This window comes from Zonotrichia leucophrys, chromosome 12, assembly GCF_028769735.1.
Source record: "Zonotrichia leucophrys gambelii isolate GWCS_2022_RI chromosome 12, RI_Zleu_2.0, whole genome shotgun sequence".
NCBI lineage: Eukaryota > Metazoa > Chordata > Aves > Passeriformes > Passerellidae > Zonotrichia > Zonotrichia leucophrys.
Genome location: NC_088182.1, coordinates 7385205 through 7412361, shown reverse-complemented (window position 1 = coordinate 7412361; position 27157 = coordinate 7385205). Strand labels below are relative to the sequence as shown.

The window sequence follows — 27157 nt, the reverse complement described above, 5'->3', positions numbered from 1 at the left end:
TGGATTTGGTATTAAAATGCATTGCACCAACTCTGTTCCCTGCTTACTGTCCCAGCAGGGCAGTCATGCTATTAATCAAGATGCTGGTTAAACAATTGTTCAGCAGAATTCCTTTATCTCAGGTTCATAACACTGGGTTTACATACAATGTGAATGCATTACATCATGTGAAAGCTGTATGAATCAACACTAATGTGATTCTGTTGTTGGTTTTAATTTTTGCAGATGCAGATTTACTTCTACAATCCTGATGACTTTGACAGTTTTGGAACAGCAGTTCTAGAAAACAGGGTGGTAGGAGCCATGGCCGTGTTTTTTCAAGTAAGTTAAAACAAAGACTATATCCATAAACCAAAGTGTTCACTGAGTACTATCTAATTCATTGGATTATTTCAAGCTTAATGGATGCATCTGTTTTCTTGTTCCCACCTGTCTAAGTGAAAGATATTTCATATTGTCTATGTGTGATTTAAAATGTAAATAAGTATATTTAAAAGCATAATGAAAAATTTTGCCTGGATTGTTCTGACTTTATAGCTACTCTACAGATGCAGACTGGAGAACACATTTATCATGAAACTTCCTTTACTGCTGAAGCACATTGCTGCAGTCCCTGGAATACTAACAAACCAACACCAACTGGTTTTGTTTAGGGAAAACTTAAAATTCAAATGTAGCTTGAGAGAAAATTAATCAATACGTTTCATCAATCTTATCTGTAGCAGCTTCTTCTAAATTGTCATAGTAGCAAGTTCTTGAACAGACCAGATTTCCAAATGAGTGAATTTATGCATCCACTTGTTTGAAATGCATCCTGAGAGATGCAGATCTGGGGCTGCTGGGTGAGCTCATCTGTGGTTCCACACGCTCCAAATCCGCGTGGGGCAGGGACCAGTGCTGGTGATGACAATGTCACCTGTGGCAGTGGCAGTCAGCAGTGTGAGCCCCTTGTCACCTCACATCAGAAATGGGGTCTCACCTTTCTGACTTGAGGGTGAATTGAAGAGAGGGAGCTGGAGCCACTCCACACCACCCAGCTGTCACAGGCAGAGAAGCAGCTAATGAAGATTTGGAATGTCTTGGGATCTGGCTTTTCAAAAGAGAGGAAAGATGGGAGGGAAGAGCAAGGAAAATGCTGATCCTTTGTGAGGTTTCACACTAGTTTTTACTGAGGAAGAAAGTGATCTTGCTGTTATCTTTGTGAAGCCAGATAAAAAGGAATATGCAAGTACTCATATGTAAATACCTCCCTTTTTCTTATGATGTTAGAGTGACAAGCCTGACTCTGCTGCTCAAATTAAGTAAGGTTGTCTTTTTGCATGACACTGATTTTGATCAAATGCTTTGATAAGGAGGAAAGGACAGATCCTTGTATTGCATAAATTGCTGTAACTCTGCTGACATCAGGATAGTGGAAGGAGGCATGTTAAATTCATCACTGTTGGATTCTGAGCAGTTCTGTGGCATTTCATATTAGGGCAAAGTTGGTGGAGCTGTGATAATTTACAGTGGCATGGCATGATGATGATTCCCCAGACTTCTTAGTCTCAGTGTGCTACAGGAAGCTTTGGGCAAGTTGAATTTGGCCATACAAGACAGAAGTTTGGAAGCAGAGCAGCCAAAGGCTGGTTCATACCACAGTGAAGCCTCGTGGGTTTGGTGTGTGTGCCGTGTCAGAAGGAGCGTGGGTTTGTGCCATGGTGTGCACCACGTGTTGTGGCATCATCTCTCTGGAATTTAACTGCTAAATTACCCTGATGGGCTTCACATCAGCCACATCACACTGCTCCATGTCACATCACTGTATTCCCTAAATCCCTTTTTTTTTAACAGGATCTTAAAATTGTGGTGGGACTGTGTTTAGTATTCTCCACCTGCAAAGCCAAGTGCTGCACTTGCTGTAAGTCTCTCTTTGCGCAATTCCAAGGGAGCCATTAAAATAACTTAAAATAATGTGTTATGCTGTTAAAACCCCCATCTTTGATTGTCAGAAACCTCAGGCTTTTCAAGACCCCAACTGAGTGTTGTAGTCCCCTCAGGGAAGCAGAAATCTACACTACTCATCATTTCCAGCCCTGCTGGCTGCAGGACATGAGGCTGTAAAATCTGGATGATGGTGCAGCTGGGCTCCTCTGCTCTGGGAGCTGTGAAATCTGAGCCCATTACTGATGAACACCCTCTGATCTTTTCCAAAGAGTGGGGTCAAGGTAATTCTTTGGCAAAGTAACCAGGGATGACCTATTTTGTGGCTGCAGGGAAATGATTTGGGGGTTTTGGAATATTTTCCTTTTCTTTTGGGTTGAAATGAGAAATCAGTGCTGTATTGCTAAACTTGTGAGTGTTTCAGGTTTTCCTTCTGGGCAGCTTTGCTCCAAGACAGAGAACAGTTGAGGAAGATTTGTAAAGCCCAGAGGCCCCAGTCTAGAAGGGCACATGCTGAGTTCTGGCACCTGTAAATAAACCTTAGGGACACCAGTGTGACAGCTGCTCTTTTGGCCATCATGAGGATTTTCCAGAACTAGTCCCATAGGGCTTGAATTGTTGTACACAGGGTTATTAATGGATGATGATGATCCTTTTGCAGATCCCTACTGTGTTTGGCCAAGGTGCTGTTTTAGCTGCATATCATGGCTGGGCTTGTTGATCTATAACTTGGGAAAACCTTTTTCTTGAGAAATACTTGGTGTTCTCTGAGCCTTGCTCCCCAGGACTCCATGCAGATAAACTTGCCATGGCTAGTATTTCAGGCAGCTAATTTAAAGCTGTCTTTTAAAATTGATTCCTAGTGACTTCTAAATGAAATGTCTCTTAAGATATCCATGGTCACATTTTGATTGGCAGCTTATCTTGTTCAAATACTACAGCTTTCCATTTTCCAGAGCTTTGGTCCCATCTTGAACTCATTTACCTAGAACACAGCTTTTAAAAATTGTAGCAGAGAGGTCATACTATTTTTTATAAATGCATTAGAAAACTGTATCATGCATGCTTTTCTATGTAAATATTTTAACATAAATTATTGGATACATTTGCCATTAAGACTTGGATTTTTGCTAATGTGGTAATGCTGTGTTGGGATGAATGTGCACAACACTGGCTGAGTTTATAGTCTGGCAGGTGTTTTTTGTTTGACTGATATTCATAAATATTCCTTTGAAAATCAGGTTCTCCAGTGAGTGAACATTATACTGAACTATATAATTATTGGTGAAACATTAAATAATTAAGTACCCTCTTTCTTCCTTTTTAAATAATTTAACTTGAACTATACAAGAATTTTCCTTATTGAATTCATTATTTCAGGGGCAATTTCCAGGTAGAGTACATTGGTTCTGAACTTGGATAATTGAAGCACTTGGAATTTTGCTGTAATTAAAGCTGTGCTTTTCTCATTACTTTCATTTTAAGCTCTGTTGATAAATGCTGTTTCTGTTTGTGTGCTCCTGGTTAGTTGATCTGACAAAAAAAAATTACAAAACTAAGAAACAATTCTTGCAAATGCAAGCTGCTGTAACTGCTCATCTCTGTATCTCATTGTGGATAGCACAGGGAGGGTCTCACACAAAATGGCACTGTGGGGACTCTATAGCAGGTATTGTCAATTTGCAAATGAGATGAGCTGGCCCGAAATCTCTAGCTGGATTTTCTTTGTTGTTGAAGAGAACTCAGTTATAATTTTAGCAAAAATCAAAATCCCCTGGAGACAAAGGAGAGAATGCCATGACTAATGAGACCTTGCCTTCTGACAGGGTTTTGAGGAGGACACATGATGGCCATTCCTTTCAGTGTTGCAGTGATTTGGTGTTTCTCAGAGGGAAGCTGGTGCTGGTGGGAGATGTTCAAATTGACAAGTCCATCACCTCCTGCTGCCAGCACCCTCTTGGCTGGCAGGAAAGGCTCCTGGATTTGCAGCAAGGGTAGTGATGGACCCAGCAGAGGGGCCCTGGTTTGTGGCAATCTAAATGAGCCTCTGGCTGCACGTTGGTTCCACCAGCTGCTGGAACACTTGTAGCAGCTCCCAGCCCAGCCAGGCACCTCAGGCTTGATTTAAATGATCCTAACATGAATCGTTGGTGCTCGTGTTTCATTTCAGCCCACGTAAGATTCAGCTTGGAGTTAATGATGTTCTGGCTCTGGGCCTTGGTTAATTGTCAGGCTGAGGTAGCTTTGAAGCAAACCAGGGGTGGAAGGCAAGGCCCAGGTCTCTCATGGTTCCTGAGTCATCCGTTCATCATACATGTTATACATATTTATAAGTCACATTTAAAATGAGTAGTTACTTGGATTAAATGCATTCAGACATATTGCACAGCTCTGTTTTAACCATCTAACAATATAAATCATTGCATACTTCACTACTTGCTTTATTAAAGCCAAACTTGAAAGTGTTCAAAACAAACATATTGCTTTTGCATTTGAAATATTCATCTTTTAGTCCTGCAGTAGATTCATTATGGCAGAGAATACTTCATTCCTTGATTACTGCTGTGAAAAGGCACAATACTGATTCCCTAAGCACTCATCAAATATTCGATAGCTCAGAAATTCAGGAGGAGGTGATGGAATTCTTGCTCCTACTGGGAGGGCACATAAATCTATTTTATATTTGTAGAGAAAACCGTCAGTGATTAGTTACTGTGTCTCAGGTACTCAAACAAATCATCTCTAAAGAAATTAAGTAAAAATGAATTTTAAAATAACTTTTAGCAATGCTTTCATCATTAAAATTAGCTCCATAATGATGAGTGATGTTGATACCTCGATCACTCAAGAGCTTCAGCAGTGCAGAGCTAGATTTTTAAAGGTAATTAGGTACTTGGCAGCAAATGTGCAACTAGCAGTATTTTTTAAAGTACATGGAATAAAAATCAAGGGTTTACATGTCTTTAGTTGAGTTGCCTTCCAATGCAGACATGTCTTTATAAGTTTGTCGAAAAATCTACTCTGTAGCCCTTTTAACTTTTGGAGCTACATGTATATTATTTGCATATAAATGTCTTTATGTTTACTAGCTACTCATGTGTCCAGGGATGTGTTCTTCAGTAAAATGCATGTTTTTGGCCTTGCTGTTTGTGAGGTTTTTTTGGTAGTAGTTCTTGGTCTGCATCATCAATATGATCAATCACTCACTTTTCACAGGGGCCTAAATGAGCTGAACACAGAATAAATTGGTGGAACACCATCAAAGCTGTTGAATATTTGCCAAAAATATGCTTTTTAAATGTGTGTTTCTCAAACTACATAATTCAGCTTTTAATTTCCCTTGGAAGCCTTTTGTTCCCTGTTCTTCCCTTTCATTAACTGTTTCATGTGTTTGCCACCTTAACAAAACAGATTGAGTGAATAAATGATTTAAATATGATGACTGTTGAGAAAACCGTATCCAGTAGGAGGCGGGGTCCCTCCCATGTCCCCATCTCAATTCCTGGAAATTCCCTGATTCTGCCTCTCTTTTATTCTAATGCTTTTTGAAAGTCTGAGCAAAATTAATTTGATTTAGACAATGAGCATGGAGAGAGGTGTGCACTTCTCTTGGAACATTATATCCACCCACATGAAGCATAATCAGTACTCCAGTGTTTAGGCAATATCTTAAAGGTGATTTGCAGGAGTGAAAATAACACATGGCATCATTAACATGCAAAGCATCATCTAGAGTCATTGAGAGACTTTTCATTTATTTTAATAGACTTCAGATAGATGTAAAGAACTTAAAATTGAATTACGGTATTAATTCTTTTAATGGTTACATTAGAACCCATGGGGTTTTATTAATAGTAGCTCATGAATACTAAAACTGTTGGTATTGATTAGCAGTGTTATTTAGTATCAGTACAGGTGTATTTTTATTATCTTCATACCATGAAGATAAGTACATCTCCTTATTCAGTAGCTGTATACCAATAACTCTCCATGTAAGTGAAGACAAGCAAAACATTTTGAAATGTATTTTTCTTCATTAAGTCCAGTTTTGCATTATTTTGAAATGTTGCAGTTGTTTGAAAATAGTAGTTATTACTGATAAAAGCAGTACTAGGGCCTTTAAATGGTTTTAAAATAGTGTTGAGGTACAAAGTAGCTACCCTGACACAAAAAGACGCAGCCAGAGCAGGTGGATGTGGCCACTGTGCCACCACTTTTCTGAGCACATTTTTCTGAGAAACACCTTGTACAATTCATGCCAGTGGGTGTAGTGACATCGGAAGCATCTCTGGAGCAGGAAAAGATTCTCCTCATTTTCCACAAATAAATGGAGACAAAATTGCCAAAAATGATTTTGCATCATGGAGAATTTAAATACAAAATTTTGAGATTCTCTTAAGGTCTGTTGGATTTGAGTAGAGTTCAGTATGTCAATGACACAGACCACCCTCCAGAGGTGTTTTTTAGCCAAAATATGCGAGTTTGGGTGCCTAATAACAAGTGCTCATGCTGATCAAGTTCCTCTGAAACCATTTTGATTGGAGAAGGGTTTGGGTAGAAGACAAAAATTCATGGAAACTGTTTCTAAAAAAATCTATTCTACCCCTTCCATTAAAGAAAACATCTTTTTTTTAAAACTAAACTCAAAATTCTGATTTTTTATTTCAACTTATGTTGAAAGTTTCTTAAGGGAATATGAATTTTTTTGAATATTTTATGTAAAATAAGAAAGGAAGAGGAGAACAGATGGGGAGTAACTCTGAGAGTAAAATATATATATCTATATATCTCCATTTTTGGTGCTTATTAAATTTCCAGTGCTTAACAATGAGACTTTCTTCTGATGCATACCTCTGCCCAGATGAGTCATGTTTCAAATGACGTTTAATAGTAAAACTACTGTTTACAACAGATTATTTTATTTTGTTTTTAAATTAAGCTTTCTTGTGGTAATGTTCTTCATCCTCTATTTTGGTACATAAATGAGAAGGCTGACCCTTGAGAGCACTAGGCAAACAATCCCTGATGAAGTCTTGAGTTTAGCAGAGAAGCTCGAAAAGGTTTTTAGTTGTGGAGGGCGATGCAGTTGTGAGAAGGGCAGAGCTGCATCCCTTGCTCAAAAAGGAGGGCAGATAAGAGGTAAGGAAGGGGCAGGTGCAGGTGAGCCCTGGGACCTTACTGTGAGCAATTTGGGGAGCACAGGGAGCTGGAAGGGGTCTGTGAGCTCAGCAGTGTTCATCACTCAGTGCTGCTGGACTCAAGAAGCTCACTTTGTAAGAATTGTACTGAATTGCAGTGGCCTTTTCACCTGTGGGGGTTTTTGTACCAGATATGCTTCAGTTCTCCAAACTTGCAGTGCATTGGCAGCAGCACTGAGACACACCTTTGCTGCTGGGTTACTGTGCAGAGCCTGGTATTCCCTGGTGTCACATCCCCTGCAAACAGGAGCAGTTTCTGTCTCTGTGCAGGGTGCCGTGGGCTCAGGTCTCGCTCACATGGCTGTGCACTCGTCATGGCTTGTCATGAGAAGGAGCTCATGTGGCTGAATGTGTGAGTGTGAAGAGCAGAGGTGTTCACACAGCAGCCTGAACATCCTGAGCAAGCCTGCTTGGAGGAATGAGGCACAAATGTGTGAGCAAAAGGGGGGCTGGTTTTGGAGGCACAGACTGACAGGGCGGCTGAAACAGATCGTTCTTGGAAGCAAACACATCGTTCCACTTCTGCTTGCCTGTGTTCTGCCAAGAGGCATTTGCAGTCTCTAGATCATGATGGCTGCAACCTGCTGTGTTGAAACTTTCTATCCACAGGCTGACTGTGCAGTGTAGAAGGGTAATTTACCTTATGTGCACTTATCTTCTTCAGAGCCCAAGCAATCGTCTTCCTTTCCCTTCTTCTCTGCATTCCGTGAACTTGTTCATGGTATTTTCCACTAAGGCAAAAAGTCTGATGACCTCCAAAATGCAATGCTTTCAATTAAAGCATTTTTGTTAGATTGAGTTTTAAAGGATATGGGCAGTACTGAAAGCGATGCCATGCAGTTCTTTTTACAGTTCAGAGCAAAATACCAGAATGCACAGAGAGTCTTTGGCTTTTATTTTGTTTTTAATCTCAGACATACCTACGGAAATGAATTTCCAAAGCATCTAAAAAAATCTACTTGAAGGTAAAAATTAGAATTAGATCATTTTTGTCCCCAAATGCACTGTCAATGCTTTCTTAACTGCAAAGTCTGAGACCACAACTCGCAATTTGTGCTGTCTCTGGCTTGGATGCAGCAGCAAGGAGGGGGGATAACAGTGGGGATGGGTTACCAAGTGACTTCTGCTTTTTGTGATAAATCACAGTTCTTTGATCCAATTTATTTAATGGAAAAATCACAATTATTGATGTTAGGAAGGAACTGCAAACTTTCTTGTTGTTGAGAGGACTTGGGTTCCAAAGTTCTGCAGTGCTGCAAATACAAAAAATGCTCTGCACATTTTATGGGGGGTCTGTCCTCAAGGTCTTGAGCTATCAGTTATAACCATTAATGAAACCTGGTTGTATGTGCTGCATGGGAATAGATTTCTGTGCTCTTCTGGTTTAATGCTCATTTGAATGTTAGGATCACTGTCTTTCAGTTTATAGCATTGTAAATGTTTTTAACCTGCAGTTTTTTTGCTTTCTGAATGATTCTTAATTGATTAATGTATTGAAATTAATCCCAAGCAGGATGCCATTATTAACTTGCTTGATTAAATTACATACCAACCTGTTAGCATTAATTCTCATAACTGTCCTCTTACATTTTAGTGGTTTTATTTTAATTACTTGCCTTAAGAACTTGATCAGCAAGCATTTGTGTATTCTTTTCTTCCCTTTTCTTTCTCTCACCCTTGATGTTCAGAAGTGGAATCAGTTTAGGAATATTTATAGTGTCTAATGTCAGCTTCTCAAAGACAGTAATTTACTTCTCTGTAGTTTAAAAATATCCAGGTTAAAAAAAAAGAACAAAAAACAAAAGCAAATTATTTTGTAGCCATGCCATAAAATTTTTTAAATTTATTGAAAATGTCTTGTGGAGTTTTCATTACTAGATTCCTGAAAATGACACTTACATGTGTAATATGTAAAAATTACAGTTGTCAGCCTATAATCTCACCCCTTCTGTGGTTCAGGAAGATTGAGACTCAGGAAGTTTACTGATTATAACCATTAGGCTAAAAAACAAATCAGTTCCCTATCTACAGTAGTAGTTTGTGCATTTTGGTCTGTGTTGTGCATTGTTGATGCATCACTTGGTCACCTTGTCAAACATCACAAAGCAAACTGAGAGCTGGGGCAGCATGGAGGACCCCCAGCCTGGCTGCAGGCTCCATCACTGCTGTAGGGAAGGGGCAGCAGCCCCTCTTTGTGTCTCAGAGCAATGAAAAGCCTTCAAATGTGGCTTGCTTGTGACTTTGTGACACCAACAATTGCTTCATCCCTGTCCTTCTTACATGCCCCAAATCCAGTGCATTTTTACTTGGCCTTTTATTTAAGAAAGAAAGAAGCTGTAAATAAAGAATCTATTTTTTTGCTAAGTTTTCAGAGAGTTTTGCTAAAATTGATCTTAGTTGCAGATTCACAGGAGATTTGTCTCTCAGAGGATTATAATACCAAATGTACTACGTGTGGTTTACATTTGTGAGATGTGGATGGAGAAATCTAACAATTCAGCCAAGAAACTCCAGTTCTCCCGTCATAGTTTCCCAGTTCTGCAGGATTTTGAACAGGATTTGTGTAACCCTTAAAAAACTTATGCCTGTTTTTTGCCCTCAGTGTCTTCCATGAAACTGCAAAGTCTTCCTATGTCTCTGGTTACCAGTTAGTATTATGGCACCTTTAAGCAAAGGTGAGCACAGGATCTATTCATAAATGATTGTCTAGTTTCACTTTGTGCCATAAAAGAGAGATTGGTTGTAAAGTCTGAATATATAAAATAGATGGGTAAAATTGGGGCTTCCTTTCCCTTTAGATCTTCTGGCTCAGATGAAAAAGTTATTAAATACAAGCTGTTCTGCCTGAAGAATTATTACTGTAGTTCTCAGCTATAACAGCACCACGTTTCTCCTTGTATTGGCAAGAATAAACAATACAAGCTTCAGACAGAATTTCCTGGGTAGCATACCAAATGTTCTGGAAAACCTTCTCGGACAGCAGCTGATACATTTTTAATACAAATAAAACATAATTCTTTAGTCTCGTTCCAGTTTGATCCCTAAGGTGGAAAAAGTATACAGACTATGCATAATTGATGTATTTGTTTGAAGTGTTTAGCTGGATGCTCCGTTCACAAAGTTTCTTTTTGTTAATAGGTTGCTGTGAGATGTAAGAATCACTTAGGGCTCTCTTTGTACAAATAAATGGAACGTGTCATGTTTGGTACAGGCACAGAGGTGGTTGCACAGTCATCCTGACTGTGTCTTTGTGCTGCCCACACCGTTCAGCCTTACTCAAATCACAGAGCAGGTCTGGCTGAAATGTCAGTGTTTTCCCAGCTCAGAAGTGATGGGAAAGCATGAAAGCATGCAAGGAGAGAAGAGGATGGTTGGGAGCTTTCAGGGTCACATGGATTGGTGTCAGGTTGGCGTGTCCATGTAAGCACCACCCCGGCTGTTACCAATGATTGTGTGGTTTCTTGTGCAATTCTTAAATGTTACACATGATGCAGAGCCAGAATGCAGGAAAATATCCCTCAGTAATTTAATTATCATCTGTCTTAAATTACTATAAATCCAATGTTAAAGGTTACTGCCAGAGGGTTGAGTTGTTGCTGGGTTTTGTCATCTGTAGTTTCTGTGCTGCAGGATGACTGTGGGAGAGATGATTATTGAGGGCGTTCTGAGCCCATGGTTTTCATTCCAGAGGTCAGGAAAAATGCAATGAAAGTAAATCATAATCTAGTCTGTTCCCTTCTTGATGTCTTTGTACAGATGTAGACATTTGTATGTATAACTGATGGTTTAGCTGATAATGCTGATGGCAGATCACCCCCCCAAAATAATTCTGCATGGCAGCTTGCCCAGAGCAATCCTGGTACCTGATGTTTTACCTCCTATGAATCTAAATCACAAATCTTCAGGTTTATAGCGTGGAGTTGAGGGTGTGTAAACCTGGGAATCCTTTTACAGCATAACTTCATAGTAGCTTTCAGAGGTATCTTCTACATCTGGGATTCACTGAAAAGCACACTAATTTGACTAAGGTAATGAGTTCCAAATGAGCTCAGTGGTCCTGGTTCGAGTAATTTAAAACTCCCTTTGTTTTGAAGTTCAGGTGTGCTGGTATCAGTTTCCAGAACAAAACCAGCACAGAAGCTGAGATGTGCTCTTATGCTCTGCTGGAGGTAGGTGAGAGTCAAGAATGCTAATCACCATCTTATTCTATGCAGAAAAGTGAAATGTGTTAAATAAATTGCTTAAATCTGTTCAGCACCTCTGAACAGTGAGTTTTGGTGGAGCAGAATTTTTCCTATGAGCTTATGGTGTTTGCAACTGCTTCACAGCTCTGAGGAGCCAAGGAAAAGCTGTCTGGCTGACACCATCAGAACAGTATTTAGCTTCTGATTGTAACTGCACCCTTTCTGTGCATCAAAAATGCATGGAAATGTGGTCATTATCAAGTCTAAAGAGACTTTCTGCAAGAGGGTATTGGTTTTGCAACATCTCTGCTGTATCAAATGAAGCCTAACTGTAGATTTGGCAAAGTGTTCTTTATGAGTAAAGTAAAATGATGTACCACATTAGAAAGGAGCGTGGTTATTAGAAAGCTCAGTCTTGCTCCTGATGAAATGGATTTTTTTCACCGTAAAATTCATCTTTACTTGCTGCTAGAATATTGCTAAAAGAGATTAACTTTGGATCTCAGTGTATTTTATAGTGTGTCTCATGTTATTTTAAGGCTGTAAATATATTAGCTGATCTGTAAGCTTCACTTAAGTTACTGCTTTCTGGGTTTTGGAAGAAATAGGATCATGGTTATGCAGGAACCATGAAGATTGAATTAAATCACCCCTTTTGATATTTATTTTCCCTTGGGAACATGATATCAGATCAATATTTAAAAACAGCTTTATGGGTAAGTGTTGATTAGAAAGCAAAGCTCCATAACCTTAACAGCTAAACTAGCAATTTTTTGGTGCATTTTATCTCTGGTTTGAACGGTCTTATCCATATGCCGGTGTAAAAAGTAAGAAAAGAATTTTATTATTTTCTTACTCCTTCCTCCCTCCTGCCTACCTTGCTACCTGGCAAACCTACTTTATCATATCTAGATCCTATAAAAATATCTAACATAATTTGAAATGCTCTTGTGTGAAACATGATTAGACTGCATCAATCACTTTTCAAAGATTTTTTTTCCTCATCATTTTATATTCTAAACTGCTAAAATCACACTCTTTTATATCCTCCTGCATTTCATGGGAGGCATGAACAGACAGATAGTTCCCCATCTCGGGTGAACCAGTCTTATTAAGTACTCTCCCAAAGTGCATACCAGTCAAATTAAGCTTTAGGTTAACGTTTTGGAATGCTCTCCTCTTGCCAACTCATTACTAGTGATATGGCAAAGCAAACTGTTGCCTTCTGCTATTCCAGATATCTACAGAGATTTATTACATTTCAGATAATAAGCTTACCTTCCTAATAGCACACAGCCCACCCCACCTTATGGCTTGGCTTGCCTCTGCTCATAACTCCAGCAGGGAATTAAAGGCCAGAAGTAAAGCTGGCTTTTAGAGCTGTCTGGGGGTCCCTGTGTTGTGGATGGGAGCATCCATCATTTTGGAATCTGAACTCACTCATTATCCAGACCAGCTCTGCACCACCCTCAGGCTGGTACTGGTCCCTCTCTGAGGACAGATGGTGGTAGGAGAGGAGGGTAATGCCCGGGCGGGTGGCACCACCTCGGTGTGCTGCAGGGCCATATGGGCACTCAGCTTTTAGAGAAACTTGGTCTGTGCATGCAGTACAGCTGGCTGCTACCACACCTGTCTAATAGAGTTGTTGAAAGACTGTCTAAATTCATGCTGAGCTGTGGAGATTATCTCTGTCAGCTGTTCTTGTGTCAGAAGCAATTTTTTAAAATGCTGCATTTGTGTCCGAAGTGCCCAGCCTGTGTCTGCCTTTTAGAAAGTGCCCTCTTCCTTCATCACTGCTTGCATTGCATCTGAGACATACAGCTGAGACATATAGCATCTTAACCCTAAAAAGAGGAGATTTTTTTATTGTCTTTGTTATCATGCCATATCTATTTGCTGCCCTCTTTAAAATCTGAGTGTAGAGAGCAGCAAGTGCAGGTGCATCCTACCAGTGTTCTGGGGGTGCAAACCAGACTCCAGGGAACATGGGGCGCTCCAAGCATGAAGCTGTTGGCCTGTGGTGTGGCTCTGGAAAGCCTCTCATCCTCACAGCAGCCAGCAGGGCAGTGCTCTTGGTGTGCTTGTTCCAGCTGGGCTGCAGTTCTGACTGTGCTGGGTCTCAGGCATTTTGGGCATGACTGGCTGGGCAGCCTGGCAGTGAAGATGTCCCTCAGTGCCAGCCCTCTGTGGATTGCCTTCACAGAGCTTGGCTCTTTAGCTCCCTCCATAACAATCAGGCTTTTGGCAAGGAAAAACCTGATGCAGGTTGTGGTGTCAGTTGCAGGTGGTTGCATGGGGGTGGTGACATCAAGAGACCATGCAGCCTGGTGGAGCTTAAGAAGAGAGATAAGAGACTTCTAGAGGTAGACACCAAAACTGGGGCTGTGGCAGTGCATGAGCCAGGAGCCTGGATGGTCCAGCTGACCTGCCACAGCACTGGGGATCAGATCATAACCACTCTCATGAGCTGTGGACACCCAGGAGTTACAGTGCTGGGTGGGAAAAGAAAGAAAACATAATAAGGAAACATAAAGAAACACCTCAAATTAATAGCCAGGTTTTCTCATGAGCAAATTCAGAGAGGAGAGGAGATGGAAGAATCTTCCTGAGAGCATTCCTATGTACATTCACCTGCAGGAAGCATCTTCACTCTTCTGGGTCAGGCTACACTTGTTCAAAGAGCACCTTTTGTTCTAACCCTGTTTTAAGTTTTGTTTTAAATCCTGTTCAGTTGTATTTTACTTCTTCTCTCATAACTTTCCCTGAGATTTTTAGATTTTGGCAATTTTGAAGTTATACCCTGTGTAGAAGGAGGGCTTCCTGACCAGAGACAGAGCTTGAAAATGCCCTCCGTAGATAGGTCATGCTCCACAGGAGCTCAGGAAAACTGTAAGAAGCCCATGGAGCAGAGGCATGAAGGCTAGAGAATCCTGAGGAGTTCTGTGGCTTTAAGATTATCACCTGCTCGCTGTGATTGAATAGCATTCACTTTGCCACTGCTGAAATGTAGAACATCTTGAAACAAGCACACATGTCATGTTAGTTTTTGTGTTTCTTTGTATTTCAAGAGGAAGAAACTGCTGCCACAAACTGAATGTTTGCCAGGCTTTTAATGCACTTGTGTTCTAAGTGCTGTTTTTCTGCACAAAACTTGCCCATTTGTTCTAAACATGAGCCATGATACTTGTTGAAATGGTTTTTTATGGAACCGAGTGAGTTGTTGGGTCATGCTAACCAAGAGGAAAATAAACATCTTGACATATAATCCGCACTGTTTCTGTCTAGTGTTACACCAGGTGAAACAGTGAGGTTGAGCTGTTCTTCTGTTGCTGCAGGAACCTGAGCAGTTTAGAAGCAGCTGAGGAAAAAAAAAATGCAGGCCACATCCTGCCACTCTTAATTCAGTGGCTTGAAGAAGATGGAGATGGACTGCCTCAATTCTCTCCCCTGCTTCTTGGAGTTCTGCTGCTGTGACTGCCCAGGGAGAGCTCTGTGGCTGGCTCTTGGAGCACCCACACTTCAATCCCAGGGGCTCTGGAGCAGTCCTGCAGCTGGTACCCTTGGCACCCTGTCTGCTGGCACCCAGGATCCCCTGGACAAGCCCACTCACCATCCTCAGCAGCCAAAGCTACTTCTGTCTCCTGCCTCCATAAAGGACATCTCAGGGGGTGGAAGAGCAGGGGAACTTCCTTGGAGAGGCAGGAGGTGGAAAGGAAAAGGTGGGAGAGTTGTGGAAGGATGCTCAAGGGGGATGTGGAGAGGAGGATGCTGTAACATTTGGGTGGAAAGAGACAGGAGGATGTGGCAGGTGTGTGATGGAAGAGGGAAGCTACTCAGACATGAAAGTGGAGTCAGAAGTGAGGAAACACTGAGGATTAGTAGGGACTTCCTGCCTTAGGTACTATGAGCACCAAACTGTGCAAGTTCATACCATTTTGCAAAGCTGCACGTACCTGCAAGAACTCTATGACACTGAAAATTTTCAAAAATATAAGTAAAGACGGAAGAACTTGCTTGAAAGAAAATTACAAATTCAAGACTGTGTTGTAGTTGTCCTTTTATGCTGGAAGATATTGATGAGCAGCACTGGTTTAACTTTGGATCCTTGTACCACAAAGATGCCTGAGAGCCCACCCAGCCCATGGCTGCTGCATTAGAAATGGGGAATTTGCTGTAGCAAAAATTCCTGCTGCAGTTTTGGGAGGTTTACACCAACCTCCTTAGAAATAGGTAAAAGGAGCAGCAAACAAACTGCGCTGGAATTTGACTTTTCAAAGCATAACATTAAGGAGAAAAAAAAACCTGCCCTACAATAATTTGTTTTCACTGGATTTCTAATTTAATTGTGAACTGAGGTGTGGTTGGCATTAGGGAAGTGACTGTGTAACCTAATTGACATTTCTGCATCCTCTGTGTTTGTGACTCATAGATGCTGGCTTGAGTCATCTGTAATGGCCTGGCTGGAGGGAGCCCAGGGCTGTGCTGCGGGAGAAAAAGACAGGACTTTTCTTGTAGAATGAATGAAAGATGCTGGGAAGCTGAGACGATTCTTTTTCCTTATTTTAAAGGAGAGATTGATGTGACCTCTCTCACCAAAATCCTTTGTGTTGGCTAGAAAAGAGGAAAAGGCTGCAAATCTCTGCTGCATCCTAGGCAAGCTTAGCTGGAGCAATTCAATTAAACCCCTGCAAAATGCTGGAGTTCCAGATGTCCATCTGAGCTGTTCCCTTTCAGCCTTTGCATTTTGCCCAGGAAATTTTCCTGTTTATTCAACAGACTTCATTGCTTTATTTTAATTTTTTTTTAAAAAAAGAGCTGGAGATACTTTTTTCTCACTTGCACAATTTTGTACCAAATTCAAGCTAGGAGCAGAAGAAAATGAGAGCTAACTTCCATTTGTGGTTTCACAGTTTTGAGTTTAGCCTCTCCAAATGTGTGAAGCTGTACATCAAGGAGTGGGTGTTGTAAGATGATCTGGCTGTAGTGATTGCTATATTTTTTCATTACACCATTTCATTTTCCTCCCTACTTAGGTCAAAATGGTTATTTTTACCTAAAAACTGTAAATTGAGCAAATTGAGAAAATTCTTTGAAGAGACCAAACTATTTTTTTTTGCCCCTTTTTTTATTTTTTTTTAACTCAGAGGATGAGAACAGTTTATACCTGATGGCAGTTTTTATAAAATAGCCTCCATCCTGATAAAATGTTACCCCCTGGTGTGTCATTTTTCCAGCTGAACTGCTGGTAGGATTGAGAGATCTTGCACACTGCTGCTTAAATAAATAGACTACATGCTCTATGAAGAAATCATATTATTTTCTCAAAGGAGAACAAGTAGGCTCAGTGCACTGAAATTGCTTTAAATAAACTTGCAGCTACTGTAGCTCTTTTTTGCGCAGCTGCAGATGGCAAAGTCTATCAATCAAGCTTTCCCAGCTTTGAGAAGCTGCCACTGATGCTGCCTCTCCTCTGTGTTTCAATTACATTTTTGTCTTTTATAGAACTTTGTATCTGAGATATTCTATTGCTCCAGTCAGATTGTCCTTTTGGGCTGAACACATCTTTTGTTTTTCCTTAGATATATGTGTATTAAGATCATTCAGTAATTTGTTAATTGAATGTGCTATTCACTTGCAGTAAATTAGCTGAAATTGTGCAAGAATGCTTTGGGGAAATTAATTAATTTAGCAATGGAATAAGTCAAAGTTTGGGCAAAAGAGTGCCTTACAAAAAGAAAGGAAAATACATTGTCTGTTGTTTATTGCCATGCTGCAGGTTGCAAATCTTGTGATAGTGAATGGAGGAAATGCTGTGGAGAGGGAGCTGCAGAGTTTTCCTCAGCCTGGTGCTCCAATCAGCCCCTGCCAGCAGGTTACAATGCACGATCAATGTTCCTCTCTGCTAACAAAGGAACTCAGTGTGCACAAACACAGAGCACTCTGAACTGAGTTATTAAGCAGACTTAACTCTTCCTCTGAGTTTCATGGTCTTGCTCTTTTTTTTGAGACAGTCTCTTGTGTCAGGACGTTGCACCAATGCACAGATTCTGTTCAATGTTCTTCTGTGGTAGCCAGTGCTTTGCTCTTTTTGTGACACTGGTATTTCAGCCAACCTGTGGTGTAAAAGTGACTATTTATGCTCCTTGTGTTTTCAAGCATCCCTGCTGGACATAATGAAAGGGGAAGTTGCTGATCTATAACCTGCTTTGTCCCATCCTAGGCCCAGAATGTCTGCAGCTCAGGTGCAGAGGCAGCAGGGACAAAGTGATGCAGGGGCTGAGTTAAAGGCTGTGAGAAGCAATGGCTGCAAACAGCTTCATTGCATTCAACCAAAGATGAGGGACAGCCAGAACACCTGACCCCAAAGTCAGTTCAATAGCTCTTAAAACCATTGTGGACTTCAAAAAAGTAAAGGCAAAAGTGCAGCTTCCTCTTTGGCACTGCTAGTTAATATACCCTGCTAGTAGCTATCCTCCAATGCTGTAGTGAAATATAAAGTTCATACATCACTAGCAAGCTTTCAGTCAGAATGATGTATTATTCAAAGTGGAATTAGCTAGAAGGATCAATGCACACCCATTACTCTATTTAAAATAATCATTGGAAGACTCATTAACTTTTTTTTTTCTCTTCTCTTGAAACAACTTAGTGAATGAGGCATTTAGGAACACCCCCTCCTCCAGCATATGCACCTCTGTGACTTCAGAATATTTTCATTCATAGCAGGATTATTAACACCTGAAGGCCAAAACCCAAATTTAACTCAACAGAGTTTGCCTTCAAATCCCTAAACCTGAAACCAGTTGCCATAGGCAAAGACAAAATCAGCTCTAATGCACATTTTAAAAAAAATCAAAGGTTTTGGTAGTATCTGTGTGAAATAGTGCATGTGCCACCTTAAGGTTCAGTGTCATATCTTGCCTGGGTACCTGTTATTCTCTCTGATTTTACACATGAGTAGAAAATTGAAGTATTAAGGGGGCTGTTTCCATTTCTTGTTTTCTCTTACAAATATATTCTGCAGGATACTTACTTTGGGCAGTCCATTCATTACACAGCAAATGCCTTCTGCCTCCCTGCTCACCTCTGTCAGGCTGCAGGCTTTTGGCCAGATTTGTCCTTTTGCATCAGCTCATATGGGAGATGTGCAATTATAGCTTATATGGGGGAGATGGAAGAAAATATCATCTGTGGAGGAGCAGGAATATATCATTCTTGGATCATTTGGTGCTTGTGAAGGTGAAAAACTTAGAGCACCAAATCTAGCTTATCATTATGTCGGGAGCTCTGTAGGCATTTTCTTGGCTTCATAGATAGCTCAGTGTGCTGTTGTGTCAACCAGTATCCCTTCTCACCCATCAGCTCTCCTGGAAAGCTCCAGATAAATATTTCCTGCTTTATTTCAAAGCAAAGCACATGTAAACTTTTCATATCTGTTCATCCGCATTCCAGATCCGGCTGAAATCTTTCACTTCCTTTTATTCAGTAATGTTTAAGAAACTAGATATTTATCCACAATCAGATTTTACAATGTGGACTTCAAAAGGGAGAGAAGCAAGAGGTGGGACAATGGAGTTAGCGCAGGGCAGAAGGGTGTGGACCACAAAGCCAGGATCCCTTCCAAGTGCTGCAGACTGATGCAGGTTAAAGCATCACGGTTCAGAAGGATTAGGAGTAGTGCTGCCCAAGCTGATAGCTGGCCCTGAAATTATTTGGCCCTGAAGACATGGATTTGAAGAGTTTCAAAAGCAATATCCCTAGTGCTTTCCCTTTAGTGAGAAAAGAATGTTTCTTTTGATGGTGATTATCTTGGATTCCTTAAATCCTGTTGCTGTGATGTTAAAATACGTATTGTGTGGCACAGTGTTCACATTAAATGGGATTCTTCTAATTTCTGTTCTAACCAACTGAAAATCAGGTCCTTTCCCACAGAGATTGGAGACTGGCATCTGTCCAACATCACTGAGCTGATAGAAGAATAAATTGTTTAACCATGTTGATTGTCCTGAAACCCTACAGGACAATTTAATCTCTACAACCTAGTTAATTCATAATAGTTTTCTTTTTCTTCTTAGCTGTTTGCACAGAGTGCTTGGAGCTTAGGTTTTTGGCTGGTGACTTGTATATCTTAACTGCAGGCTGTATGGGAGCTGAAGGCACACAGTTGGGGGAATATTACCCCTGACTTTCAGTGTTGTAATTGAAAGTAGAGTTTGACACATTGGCATCTTTCTGTGTCAGCCATTGTCAGTGGCTTCAGCTGCCACGGTTAAGTATGTAGTCATTCATCCTTGGCAGGCAGCGTCCTTTGCAGCATGAGAGGATGGTCTCTGGATGTTAATGCTCAGCACTCTGGGAGCAGCTGGCTATATCGAATTCAAGGCATGCAGATTTTCTTGGCCATTTTACTTAGCAGATGGGTAAGGCTTGATAGATGGAAGATTTAGTTTCCAAGTCAAGGGCCAAATGTTGCAGTGGGAGAGAAAAGTAAATTATATCACTATTCAGAGGGGAAAGGCTCAGGTACTGTATCACAAAATTGTTGCCATTCATTTTCCTCTGCCTTGCACAAAATGCATGTCATTTCACCTTTCAATATAGCCGACTGTGGCATTCTCCTTCACTTTGAGATGCTTTGCAATGCTGTCTGTGAGCCCATTTAATGAGCTTGAAAGCAGTTGCTGCAAATTTATGACAGTTTAATGTCTAAATGCCAGATATTTTTTAAGGTGGAAATGAAAGAGAAATTTGTATTTTGTATCAACCCAAATAGGTGAGTTTTCTTCAGTTCTTTTTTGCCCCACACCCTTTTCTTCCAACATATTTTTAAAAGGAAAATGTATTCCTTACTCCTGATCCGTTCAAATGATTAATATTCACCTACTTCTCACAAGGTATCTGGTACCAGTGATCATTAGAGAGCCTTGTGGTGCTCCCCCCAGACCTCCTTGGTTGGTGGGAGGATAATCTGGGTTTCAGAGAGGCTGCCTTTAGCTTTGGGCAATGAGGGTGTCTGGTGCTTTGGGCAGAGGTCTTTGAGTTAAGGTCTGATGTTGCTGTTTGGCCTCTCTAACTGCCTCAGTGTGTGTTTGGGTGTTTCCCTGTTTTTATTTGTTGCTGTTTCTAGAATAAACATGGTAAGATCAGTATGTTTGCCTGAGATCTTTTTTGCAGCTTTATAGAACTGTTTCCAGCAGAAAGACAGGTCATGGATTATGGATTACTTACATGACTTTAGCATATGACTTTAATTATACAGCATGTGGCATAAATTTTAACACTTTATGATTCTGCTGAGTTTTGATAAATCAGGGTCTTCAGGAGGTTCTGGGTTTGTCCTATAAAATAATCAGATGAACAGAGAGCTTTGGCTACTCTACAATGAGTGATAAAAAATGAGAACAGGTTGGTGTTTTTTAACTCATGAGGACAAGCTGAGCTCAGTACAGCTGCAGCACAGGGGTAGAACTTTGCCCAGTAAAGTTTATTTTCACAGGCTGTGGCTTGGTGGCTGAACTAGCATGGTGAGCCCAGCTGAGGTGCTCAGGTCTGTCCTCTGCTCACATTCCTGCTCTGCTCAGTCACTGAAACTGTTCTCTTTGGAGTTTTAATGTTGTCCTGAGAAGGGGCTGAGCTCCCTGGCCTGCCTTCAAGGGTACAGCAGTAGCAGCAGCACTTGGAAGCACAGGGACAACACATTGTGCTGCTGAGAGGTGGTAACAGTGCTGTCAATAGAGCTTGGCTGATCAGCCTTGTTCACTGAAAAAGGAATAATTTCCCAGTCCCTGCATCAGATGCAGGAGCTCTAAGTAAATCTAACCTGTCTAGAGTAAGATTTCCACCATGCCTTCATGTGAAGAACATATTTGGACTGCAGAATGGGGTTGCTTGTGCCTTGCCTTTTGCTATATTGCAAATATTTGTCTTGTTCATTGCATTAACATCAAGCCACTCTTTCTATTCAGAATGGCATGTGCACCAGGTACTGAAATCACCCAAAGGGTACAATAAACAAGAGATTTTGCTTCTTCATGTCATGTTCATCCCATATTTACCCTATGGTAAGAGCTCTGTTCGCACAGGAAGCTGCTTGATGATATCTCTGTGTTTGTTTTTCCATTGTGCTTAGCATGACAGTTACCTATTTATTGCTGCTGAAGAGGATTACAGGCATTTTTCAATTATAAATGATGCACACAAGCATTATTTCATCTGTTTACTGCAGACCTATAGAGTGTTAGTCAGTTTTGAGCAAAAGCATCTTGTACAGGAAGCAACATTTGTAGTAGTGGTACTGTGGGTATTTTAGGGCAATTTCAGGATGCTTTTCCATCTGTCTGTTAATATCACTCTGCAGCATTGTAGGCTTGTGTTTGTGCCTAGAATTCCTTGTCATTCTTGGTGTTTCTTCTGGTAAGTTCTTGAAGGAGTAGGAGAGAAACTCACAGCTTTTCACTCACAAGAAAAGCCTTGCCCAGCTTAGGCAGGCGTGTGTTGGGTGAAGCCAAAGTGCCCAGACCCACTTACAGGTGTGTGATCTTTCTCTAAGGTACCAGCAGAAATGTGGAATGTAGAAATTCCAATCTGAATAATTCCTTGCTGTTGTCCTTCAGGATATGTTCATAAGATAAAAAAAATACATGTCTGGAAGAACACATATTATATAACAAAGGAAGTAAAAACAGTTTGTAGGAGGATATAAGCTCAAGCTTCATGGCATGGAATCGTAAAGCAGGTCAAAAGGACATTTCTTATTCTGGAGATTTTTTTCCTTTCTGCTTTTTTTTCTTTTCTTCTTCTTTTCTTTTAAGTATCAGCTGTTATCAGAGACAGGATTCTTGTATGGGTGAATCTCTGATCTCAACCAGTGTGGTAGCTGCAGGCCACTTAAACCAGAGATGTGCAGCAATGAGGATAGAACTTGACATTTTGGATTTCAGAAACCTGATTTTCTCTGTGAACACAGGCAGAAAAAGGATACAAAGAAGTGAGAAAAAATAGAGAGATGAAATTCAAGGTGGGGTTTTTTGGTTGTTTAAGAATTTGAAGAAGAAAAAGATGTAAGAAAACTTTTGTTCTGAAGTCTGAAGACTTGTACAAAATGAGAAACCTTTTGGTCACTTTTCTAATGGTCTTGCCAAGATCCTGAAACAGTTGTACTGAGGTGTGAGAGAACTGTGTGTGAACGTAAGGTAAGAGGAAGGAAAGCACCTGGAAGGAAAATAAAGCTGTATTCCATGCAGGTCTGGACTGACATCTCTGCAAGTGCCACTTGCTTGAATATGATTTTTAAAGAAACATGAGATCCTGCTCCCCATACCCCTGGAGAAAAAAGATTACAGATGCATGGAGCATTTGCCTTCCAGCCTCCATAGAAATCCTGTGCCTGTTGGTTTTGTGCTGCTGAGGAACACAGCACATTGCAGAATGTGCTATCAAAGGGGCTGCATGGCTGGATCTTTACAGCCGCACCACCTCAGATTAAAGGGGCGCTGCCAGGGCTGAGGTTAAGGATTGATCTACTTTGACACAAAATCCCAAAAGGAAGAGTTCTAACCTTTATGATCCTTTCTGTCTGTTTGCTTTTTTCAAACTGATTGCAGCTGTCACCAGAAATAAAACCAAAGTAAACAGAATAAAACTCTTTACCACTTATAGTTAGGCAGCAATAAATAAAACATTGTTTAAGTCCAGAGCAATATTTTCTTATGTTCTTGTCCTTAAATGCTAGCTGCATTTTAATGATTTTTTTTTCAGTGGTACCCATGGTTAGAGAAACCTGGATAAATGGAAAAGATGCAGGAATGTGTCACACAACAGGCTCTGTATTTTTAGTGTTTCTTTTTGATTTGTCAGATGTCAGAAAGAACCTACAAAGTGGGTAATTTGGTCCACTGTCCTGTGATTATTATTTATACTGGATCCAAAGTGTACAGAGCACCCCTTTGGGCATATTAAAGTTCATGCTTCAAAGAGCTTGCAGCCTTCAGGGTAATGGTGTTATGTCCAGTAACATCTGAGCTGAATATATTTCAAAGCTGCTTTTGCTGCTTTGATAATTTTATTGCATTTCTTGCCCTAGATGATCATTGCAAGTTCTGGAGTACTGTGATGAGAGAGGATTTTCAATTTCCATTTACAACACCAAACCATTTTGTCTCTAGAGAAGTGCGTGAGAATGTGTCCTGAACACAGCAGAGTAGTTCATAGGGCAAATGAACAGAAAGAGAAAAGTGGTTTGTTTTGGTTTATCTCAATGCAGTTGGCTGAGAAGATAATGAGGTTTCTAAGAATCCTAATTAGTTATGGGGAGGAAGGACAAGATGAGAGGCACTTGTGCTTGTGAAACTTGGGCAGTGAATTCCAATTTTCTTGTCAGGCTATTAAAATTTGTGGTATTTTTACAGCACAGTTTTTGGATGTGCTGTGGTCAATGATGTCCTCCTCCTAAGAGCAGCTCCAGGCTGGTTCTGCCCTTCATAGATCAGTGTGCTCCCTGCTGGGCACAGGGTCCTTTTTCAGGGTTTTCTTCTTTTGTCTCCACTCCTTTCCAAATACATTAATACCCGGCCATAATGTGATTAAACTCTGTTTTTCCTCATGGCATTGAGGTCATCAGCAGGCAGTAAAATACAGGGCAGCTCTTTTCTATCTGATGTGTTGCCCATTAGGAGCTGTCCATCCAGAAATTACCAACACTGTTCAGGTTCTGAAGCTGGGGGGGAAGAAGAAGGAACAATGTGCCCCATGAGTAAGATACATGGCAGTATTTATCTCCCAAAAGTAAATTGGCAAGTATCTTAAATAGTGGAAGATGTTCACAGAAATTGTGAGTTATTCCTACAATACCTCTGAAGAGGAAAAAGGTTAAAAAAAAATGCATTATTGGTTGTGAATTCCTTGTCTGTGTGCAAGTAAGTGACTGAAATGATGGGTTTAATTTGGAAGTTGTGGACCTCAACAGGGTTAATACTTCCTGCTGCCTTTCCCTTCTCTCTCTGGTGGTGGCTCTCACTGTTGTGGAGGACGTGGGCAATTTCTGAGTGATAGAAGGAATGTTCCAGGTCTTGGTCTAGCAGTGCAGGCAATTACATTGTCTAAAACTGATTGTTTTTTTCTAGATCTTCTCACAGAGCTCTTTTGCCTTTCCTTTGTCCAAGTGACACTAAATTAAATAAATTTAAAAATATGAATAGCAATGAGATGCCAAGGCCAAATTCCATTAGGGCTGAAAGGGATCCAGCTTCCCTGACTGCAGTGGCAGCACCAGATTTATGGCCTTGCTGGTAAGGAATGAACTGGTCTGAGATGACTTCTGTTTATCACAGCAGTTCTTCTCTATGAAAGAAGGAGTAGATGGAGAAAAATCAGCTCTGTGTTTTTAGGCTTTGCAAAGCTGATAATTGGTTAATGCTTTAAAGAATGCAGAGGATGCTTTTTGTTTTTATTTAACCTTCCTCACTTTATTTTGTGACACCATGTACCTTAGGCATTTGGTGAAGATCCATTATAAATGTGAGAACTAAGCAGCTTGTTAGGTAACATCTTTTTTTTTTCTTTTCTCTCATTAGAAGATTAAACTGAAACTGTTCTGCCTAATGCCAGAGTAGATGTAACCAATCCTGTATCCTTTGCATGTAGGTCAGTCAGAGGGACAATTCAGCACTGGATCCCATTATCCATGGGTTGAAGGGCGTTGTACATCATGGTAAGTAGCTGCTTAAACTTTCTACTTGTTGGGAAGGGGAGAGGGGCAGAAATATTGTCCTTAAGGGATCATCAGGTCACCCCTGGAAGGACACAGTGAGCCCACACATTCCTCATTCACTGATGTTTAAGGGCATCACAGGCATTATTTGATAGGTAAAGATCAGAGTCATTTGTTACCTGAGAATGGTTTGGGGTGAACAGTAAACAATTTGTTTCTTTTCAGTCAGTGCTCCAGAATGCATAAGTTATCAATCACAACCTGCTGCAATCTATCATTCATATTAGAACTTCGAAGGCAGCCTGGATGCTTCACTCTGTTATTTATCTTCTGTTTGCTCTAAAAATACACCTCTCTGAAGTTCCTATTTGTAAATAAATTATTTGTCTTTCAAATTTAGGGAACTGATAATGAAACAGAAAATTAACTATCTATGAAAATTAATTAAACTTTGCAGCAGATGAACATCTTTCTAATGCTGGCATAAATACGACCATTCGGCTGTTCTGATGCATATACCTATTATCCTTGAACTTATAGCAGGTACTAAAATAAATATTAATATATTTTATACTTTTATAACCAATTTTTTACTTGGGAATTTTCCTGAAGCCTTACCACAGGTCATGCATCATCAGCAATGACATCAAGATGCTCCGGTTCCCAAAGTACTCTTGTCAGGTTTTAAAATAATGATTTGTAAAGTTTTAATAATCTCATTGTAATTCAAAAGGCATCTGGTGGAATGGTGCTCAGTACAATAATAAATCTCTGTTCCATCTATAGTGCTGTGATAAAACATCTTTGTACCTTTTCTGAGGATTGTCTTTAGACATTAGGTAGTGCTGTAGAGCTTAACAGACATTTTTTTTCTCTTGACTGCAAACCTAAAACTAGTTGACAGTGTTAGATTAAAACAAATAGGATCTTGGATTAATTGTTCTCCTTTCAGAATCATTTAACTTTGCAACTGGGAAGGCAAATAAATCCAAACACAGTGAAAAACGGGTTAAAAGATAACACGCCATAAAGTCCTTCATTTAGAGAATTTTCCTTAGGTTTTGCTGCTTATAAATTGCAGTGTTCTGCTGTGAAATAAAACAACACACTGAGCTGAAAAACTGGTGTGGTTTTGCACAAAAATAGAAGTTATTACTTTGCTCCTGCTGGATAACAAAACAGGCCAGCAAAAGCAAAGCTGGGATGTGTTAGGCTGCAAGGCTTTTTTCAATGTCTCTGTAATTTGACACTGCAGCCAAGCTGCCATTTAACTGGACTGGGATCTCTTTTTAGTTTTTTCTTTACCTGCTTTCTATTGCAAGACTCCAACCCCCTGCAAGCACGCAGTGCTTTGGCCACCTCATCAGGTTTTTCTGCTCCCTGTCTTGCTCCTCACAGACAGAACAGCCACTCATGGATAATCACACCAGGGTCTCCTTAGAGGATTCTTCCATGCCCAGAATTAATTGTATGGGTAGGATGTGACTCGTCCCCAGGCTGTGATTCCCTGGCCACACAATGATCAGTCCCTCTCTGTCTTACCCACAGCAAAATCTGGGTGGATAAAAGAGGTTTATTTTTGTTTTGCACACAATGCACAGAAGTCTGCTAGTGTTTCAAGTAAAGGAAATCACTTGATATATTTCAATAGCTTGTTTCCTTTTCAAAACATTAAGGAAGAAAAAGAGGAAAATCATGCTTTCCTTCCTGTTTCAAAGGCTCTGATTAAAGGCCTTTTCTAAGGTTCTTTTGGTGGTTACAGTAAAGGAATTTCCTCCTGCAAAGCAGTTGTTGAAAGAGATCATTCTCTTTAACTTAAATATTGATAGAACACTTCAGTGAAGAATTCTCATATTATCTCTCTTTTAATGTTATTATTTAGAATAATAGTAAAGATGTGAGGGGTTTATTCCAGATTCTTACATTTCTTTTCTTGATGTGGTTTGCTTACATCTTACATGAGCACAGTTTTATGAATTTATCTGAAAAGCTTCTTCCTGCTTTCCATTTGCCTTGCATTCAACTGAGACCCTAAGGCAACAAGGACTTTTTGGCTGAAACACAGTGAAAAACTCTTGTGGCTTTTGAATAGAGTGGTTGGATCAAGCAGGAATCCAACAAAAGAAGGCAAAATTGAAACCTTA

General features: G+C 40.4%; 1 protein-coding gene across 2 annotated transcripts in view; it reads left to right on the top strand.

Annotated features, from left to right (window-relative positions):
• PTPRG (protein tyrosine phosphatase receptor type G) overlaps positions 1-27157 on the top strand; it is a 387800-nt gene that overhangs the window by 256234 nt on the left and 104409 nt on the right. For both annotated transcript variants that reach the window (XM_064723724.1, XM_064723725.1), the window contains 2 exons: positions 226-321; positions 24947-25013. In XM_064723724.1, coding sequence (XP_064579794.1) covers positions 226-321; positions 24947-25013 — 163 coding nt within the window. The remainder of the gene's footprint in view (positions 1-225; positions 322-24946; positions 25014-27157) is intronic.